Source organism: Dendroctonus ponderosae, unplaced genomic scaffold (assembly GCF_020466585.1).
Source record: "Dendroctonus ponderosae isolate FM_Combo_2020 unplaced genomic scaffold, Dpon_F_20191213v2 Dpon_F_20191213_3, whole genome shotgun sequence".
NCBI lineage: Eukaryota > Metazoa > Arthropoda > Insecta > Coleoptera > Curculionidae > Dendroctonus > Dendroctonus ponderosae.
The window spans coordinates 14,424,480-14,430,146 of NW_026018508.1; the positions used below are offsets into that span (position 1 = coordinate 14,424,480).

General features: G+C 42.2%; 2 protein-coding genes across 3 annotated transcripts in view; one reads left to right on the forward strand and one right to left on the reverse strand.

Moving 5' to 3' along the window:
• Nucleotides 1-5,088, reverse strand: part of LOC109537527 (D-2-hydroxyglutarate dehydrogenase, mitochondrial) — a 53,637-nt gene extending 48,549 nt beyond the window's left edge. Inside the window, exon 1 of one of the 2 annotated variants that reach the window (XM_048665244.1) lies at nt 4,712-5,088. The gene's annotated coding sequence lies outside the window, so the exon portion shown is untranslated. Of the gene's footprint in view, nt 1-4,649 lie in introns of both variants that reach the window. The other variant, XM_048665245.1, reaches the window with a different exon arrangement.
• LOC109537393 (polyhomeotic-proximal chromatin protein) overlaps nt 3,748-5,667 on the forward strand; it is a 32,134-nt gene continuing 30,214 nt past the window's right edge. The window contains exon 1 of the mRNA XM_019904095.2: nt 3,748-4,234. Within this exon, the coding sequence (XP_019759654.2) occupies nt 4,197-4,234 (38 nt within the window). The 5' untranslated portion in view covers nt 3,748-4,196. The remainder of the gene's footprint in view (nt 4,235-5,667) is intronic.

The window sequence follows — 5,667 nt, forward strand, 5'->3', positions numbered from 1 at the left end:
CAAGAAGTTTGTAAAAAAATTGAGCTTTAAATTGTGTTTCCTCTACACGCATCTTCAATTATATTAATTGCAACACCGCGTCGCTCCTCATATACCTACATATATGAACACGGGGGAGGACTGTATAGTGTAGACCCCAGACAGGCAACTTGTTAGGTTAAAAACCCACAATTAAGTTAACGCCATCACATCCCTTTTAATTGTGTTCTGGTCACGTTAAGACCTTCGATGAATATGTATAAACACATTATGCAAATGGTTAGAACTACCTGTCTGGGAACAGTCTGGGCGTTCGCCCTTCAACCTGCGGACGTCAGTGCAATTTAGGGAGACAGAGGATGAAAGAATGAATTAGTGGATGGGGTGGCTGGGAAGAGAAATGGTTTATGCATATTTAAGAGGTTCAGTGAAATAAAAGGGCGGCAATGGTGCGGTTGTTTATAGGATGGGGGGCCAGCTTGAACGATTCAGCTTACGCTCAAAAAATTAACTGCGTGTGTTAAATGTTTTACCCTGCAGAAGGCTCAAAAACAACAAAAGTTTGATTTGCTTTGAGTTCAGGCTGTGAAACTTTGCATGTGATTAACCATCTCAGATAGTGTACGGGGTGACTCAAAATTGGCGTCATTTCTGCAGCAAAAACTGAGTTATTTGCAAAAAACTGCACCAGAAGGACGGCAACAATGTTTTCAAGGTAATGTGCCTCATTAACCTTCCGTAAATTCCTGGTGCTTCTGAAATATCAAAAGCTCAAGTAACCATAGGCTAAACGCCGATAGTGAAGTTGAAATGCAATGGAAAAGTCTATTGAAAGGAAATAAAAAGCCAGTAGAATGATTTGCCTAAAAAACAAGGACGTTTTCCATTTGCTTATTGCAACCGTGCAAAAGATGTGCCGACGACAGCACCTGTCGCCGACACGACCGTCGATCCCCACCCTCATTTCTCGAAGAATAATTTTGCTGGCGGCAAGAAAGCCACTTGCTGCGGCTCTGAGAAGCGGCACTTGCCACTTGCCCTTCCATCCGCATTAATTAAGCCGTGCCCGATTGAGCCCGATAAACGCGGCGGCGCATTGAGCGAGACGACGCGAGCAGCTTTATTCTTTATTTTCGAATTGGAATGGCGCTGGCACGCGGAGATGATGGGGGAACGGCCATGGTTATTTGCATACCAGTCCGTAGGGGATAACTTGTCTAATGTCGAATTAAAATGCCTGGTAGGAAGCGCACTTTTCCTGCGTATGCGTATATCTGCGATATGTCAGCGAGACCAATCGTAATGAGCGTTGTGGCCCCACGAACCAATTTACTTAATGAGGAATCACTGTCATTTTTTTAACGCTCCCAGCTATGTGCTCAAGTACGCTTTAAGCCCATTGTGCAATGATGCCAAAGTGTACTGAATTGTTCAAAATCTTTTGGTCCTTCACTCTATACTTTGTATTGGTGCCTACATCACCTAAGTACTTTGGGATGACAGGTACTTGCATATGTGAGCCACATTTCCAATATTACAGCCCAAGTGATTAACAAGGCATTTACGCCACCGTGTCATAGCAGCGTAACTCATAACTAGGACAGGTTGTTTAAGATCCTTTATTTGTTGACTTGTTGCGTAGCGACGCCTGCTCTATTTCTCTGACAGCATTGGTTGCGGTCTTGTTGCTTCGTTTGTCTCTTTTGAACACTTAGCTTCTCCATTTGACGTATGTCAATGTCAAGATTAAAGGGGCATTTGTCTTTTTTTACTTTTGAAAGTTTTTGTCTCAAAAATACCCAATTGAACTCTTTGTGCCCCCACTTAAAAGCATGAAAACGTGATAAAGGAAATCACTTTCATCACAGGCGAGTGGGAATGGAAAATAGAATATTGTGATATTGCCTGAAATTGACATTTTGATGGATGCGCTATTTTCGAATTTCATGGCAAGTTGATGAAATAAATGGCACTAATAGCAATGCAAAAATTGAAAATGGAGCATTTTAAGTTACTGCTTTTCGCATAATTTGTTTTTTATCGTGCCTTGATCCAACATTTTATTTTTTTCCAGATGGACGTTACGATTGCAATAAATTGAACCATTTGGAAAATTAGGAGCGTTACCACGTAAGTGTTTTTTCTGGTTGTCCTGGTTAATTTATTGATAAAAAATGGTGACAAATCACTTAAATTCTGCAGAAGCTGCCAATAAACTCACCAACTCCAATTTGGGGCGACAGCTTGGACAATTATGACCTGATGTTGTTTGGCGATGTTGCCAGTTCTTTAAAATCACTACTATTTAACTCAGAATTTCCAATTTTTTGACACTTGTCTGTAGCACCTCTTATTTGGGCAAGTAGCAACAGTTTTACTTTATTTAAATTCAGTTTGTTGGCGCATTTCAAAGCAGTTTTATTGACAACACAGCTTTTTGATTAGGCATGCGATCAGCAAAAAACGAGCATTATTCCAGCGTTCACTGTTGCCGTCCATCTCAATACATCCCGTATAACAATAACAAAAAGTACAAAACTGAGTTAAAATACGTTCTAGATTGATTGGAAAAATTGTATTTTATATTGCGAGATTGCCAGCTTGGGCGTGTGTTCTCGATGGTTTGAAGACATTTTCAGGGTAGTTTCCGATTGACTACAAAAGAAAAGTGGACTAATTGAGCGCAAATAAAGCGCAGTTTGCAACAAGACCAGTTTTTAATGTTTTTCTCCGGAATTTTAGAACATACGGTATATTTTTGAAGGCAAAAATTATGAAAACCACAGTTTTATAAGTTTGTTGGTTAGAGAGTTAGGCCCATAACAGGATCGTTTTCTATACACTTTCGATGCTTCAATGGCAAAAGTTTAAAGCGATGTGTATAATATTATAATATTACTTATTATTAATTTATAACGTAAGTTGTGAGGACTCTGGTTTGGACGCAAAAACACTCCAAATTTTTACATTTGCTACTTTTTGCCATCCAGCCAGTGCCGTGCTCGAACGCGCTCGGCACAACAAACGCACTAAAGAATGTTGAGTGTCAAAGTTGAGTGGATTCTTTTGGGCACAACATTGGATTTGACGTGAAAAACACTTTAAATTTAGCAATTTTTAATTTTTGACTCGGTGGGCTCGGCACAACAAACACACTAAAGCTTTAATGTCAAAGTTGTGCGGATTCCTTCTGCCACGACACTGATTTGACGCGAAAAACACTGCAAGTGTCAGTTTTTTCAGTTTTTGTCAGTCAGTGTTGTGCCCGAAGGTCTTGGCATAACAAAGGCATTAAAGCATTAAAGCGTGTCAAAGTTGTGCCGAGAGAAAAGAGCTCAAAAGCAAATGTTAGTTGGAAAGAAAAATAATGACTTAAGTAACCAATAACCACACAGACTGTTCCAGTTCCAAAGTTCCTTGATCCATCCAGGGAACATAACCGATTGCTCCCATTGTTGAATTATAATCAACGCAATAATCTTTTGAACTAAAGCATAGATTTTGTTTGGTCTGGCAGGAAATTGGAAAAATTTTCCATTGTTTGCAGCAAAAAACGTCCAGATAACAGGCCGGATTCCTCTAATAGGTCAACATACAACAGATAAGGTGATAAAACCGATCGTAGCGTTCATAGGCTGACAAGGAGAGTGGTTTGGAATGCGTGCGCCATTTAATATGTAAATTGTAATATCCTAAGCGCTGCCATTAGACAATGTGAAAGAATTAGAAGACGGGTGGTGTGGAAGCGGGATAGACAATGGATTGGTGGAAAGTCGGCGGGATGTAGAAGGCGAGCACTCGCCATCGCACAAAAGCGCTAAAGAAGGTCACAACAGCTGCCGAACAAACTTGTTTCCCATTCGCTTGGATGTCAGACAAGGGAAACCCTCGAAATTAATATGGACGTCGCCCCCGTCGACCCGCACAGCCTCGCAATATGCCAAAATGGTGGGGCATCGGACGCGGTGATTGGCCGGCGCCGTAGCCCTCACTGCTCAACTCCCAAAGAGTGAGCAGAAGTTCAAATCGCAAACAGCACCAATAGTTTGTAGAGTAGTGTTATGGTGGACGCAGCGTGAACACGTTTTAACCGGTTTAGAAGGAGAGTGAAAAAGTAAAACCCCACTGGAAGACTTTCCACATAGTGAGCCGCTTGCCCGCTTTATTTCCTTTAATGACGTTGCTTTCAGTTATTTTCTGTTGGATTTTGTTGTGATATGGAACGTAGTAGAAGTTACGGGTTTTTTACGAAAAGGTCAGTTTTGTTTTGTTTTTATTATTAATTTTTTCGTTGCTTTTGCATTGCGCTCTTGGTCGGGTTCAGCTCACCGAGGAAGTGAACGGGTATGTTCAATGTACATGTGGTGTATGTGTCGTGCAATTGTCTAAAGTATCTATGCTATCTTAAAATGGCGGCCAGCAGCTTGCTTCCATCTTTATTGTGTTGTGTAGAACCGCCGCTTGCGCAGACTAGTTCTGATGGTTGGGATGTAGACTAGGGGGGACCCGACCCTCTTGTCTATTGTGAAAGCCGCAGCTGCGCACAAGAGAAGCCAATTTTTATTTTTTGCAATCCAATGAATTTATTAACGACACGGAATACGGTACTCTATGGGCGTCAACGCCCGCTCGCGTTTTTCCTCAACTACTAACAAGCCATTTGTACATACATGTGGTTTGTGCTGTTTGTGTTCCAACATTCACTAATACGGCAACTGTGGTAGGCACCTACCTGTGATGAAGGTTGCGCACTAAACTAGGTATGTAAGTGCAATTTTCCCCGTAAATTAGGTGCAGTCACTGCGCAATCACGTTCACCGTGCCACGAACCCGATGGGGCAACTTTTGAAGCAACAAATTTGGCAAAAACACCAAAAACTTGGCCTCACCACACAAACAAATATTTCCTAAAATCTCACAAATCCCGTCATGGCCTCTCTGCTTCACCACTGCTCCTAGTTGACCGTGGAAGTTGCCAGCGGAGCCCTTGAAAATCCCTCAACCTCGTCCTCCTGCCAGTAAAGCCACTTCAAACCCGAAAATATTTGAACACATCAACAAACCCCAATATCCCATCGCCCATGGGGGGCAACACGATTACCTCCAATCGATAAACTCGAATCACCCACATGTTCCATCAAAATTTCTTCTGGACATTCAGCCACTTCAACTATGTTTGGGACAAGCTGGCAATGCCGTGCGCCCATGCAGCTGCGTGGTGCCGCTTAAAGCAGCACATCCCAAAGGCAAAGCGATCAAAGAGAGGCCGAACCTTAAAGGGGAACTGTCATTTCCGGGGCCCGCTTGATTGAATGAGCGGCCGCCGTTAAATAAATGGAGGGGCTCCTTGCAAAAAGGGGGGATCCTTTCAACGAATTATTAATATGCATTGAAGGTAATTACGTGGTTTCGCTCCCACTCCCGCTTTCCTGAGTCAGTCAGTTTTTTGTTTGTAGGTCAAATGCAATAAATTCCGCCCGAGTAGGTCAGATTTGTTGCGGTTGTCAAGGTTTTTAGGCAGAAATTGCAATAAGTAGATTTTTATGGCCGTTGAAGGCCAGTTCTATTGTCGTTTTGCCTTAGATCTCAGATTTTGATACTAATGGGTGTTTAGGCCGTCGTTCGGTAGAGTTTCTTCTTGACGTTTCGCAAGCACGAGTGGCTTGCATCTTCAGAAGTGGTTTGCTT